Source organism: Microtus ochrogaster, linkage group LG4 (assembly GCF_000317375.1).
Source record: "Microtus ochrogaster isolate Prairie Vole_2 linkage group LG4, MicOch1.0, whole genome shotgun sequence".
Classification (NCBI taxonomy): domain Eukaryota; kingdom Metazoa; phylum Chordata; class Mammalia; order Rodentia; family Cricetidae; genus Microtus; species Microtus ochrogaster.
Genome location: NC_022030.1, coordinates 60,253,143 through 60,253,831, shown reverse-complemented (window position 1 = coordinate 60,253,831; position 689 = coordinate 60,253,143). Strand labels below are relative to the sequence as shown.

General features: G+C 46.4%; 1 protein-coding gene across 2 annotated transcripts in view; it reads left to right on the top strand.

Moving 5' to 3' along the window:
* Window positions 1-689, top strand: part of Traf3ip1 (TRAF3 interacting protein 1) — a 51,070-nt gene that overhangs the window by 27,655 nt on the left and 22,726 nt on the right. For both annotated transcript variants that reach the window (XM_005361682.2, XM_013351749.2), the window contains one exon: window positions 522-606. In XM_005361682.2, the coding sequence (XP_005361739.1) occupies window positions 522-606 (85 nt within the window). The remainder of the gene's footprint in view (window positions 1-521; window positions 607-689) is intronic.

Genomic DNA, 689 nt, shown 5'->3' with positions numbered 1-689 from the left:
CTCTGCCTCCCGAGTGCTGGGATTAAAGGCGTGCGCCACCAACGCCCGGCGGTGACTGCGTCTTTTACAACTGAGCCTCACACGCTTCTAGGCCCCCCAATGTGTGTGACTTTGATGTCTGTCACTACTCTGTGGTTAATTAGATGTTAGGGTGAGTCCAGCGTGTGAGCGGACTGTGATTGGCTGAGCGATTGACTGTCTGTCTAGGTGTGCTGATTCTTTCCTGGTGTTAAGTTGTTGCCTGGATCCATCCAGCCCTTGAGTTTTACTCTTTGATTAGTTGGCCAGTTTGCATTAACAGAGCTTGCGTATGCGCATGCCCCGATGTCTGATTTAGATGTCAGACCCCTTCTGTTTGTCTTCACCAGTGATGGATAAAGAGTTCATTGAAATTTTCAGTCATTTGATTGATGCCTTTTCAAATATTTATATTTGAATTAGTTGGTATTTATATTTGAGTAAATTTTTTTTGTTACTGTTGAATTCTTTTTGAATTGCTGATTGGATTGTCACCTGTTCAGAAGGAGAAGCTGGACCTGCTGGCCAAGATAAGCCCGAGGTGTCAGAGAATGCAGAAGTCCCCAGTGAACTTTCCTCCAATCTCAGGTGTGTCCTTCCCCAGTGCTTGGAATTGTGACCACTCCTAGGACGAGCTGTGGTGCTTCCTGCCGTAGCTTCTGCTGCACCAA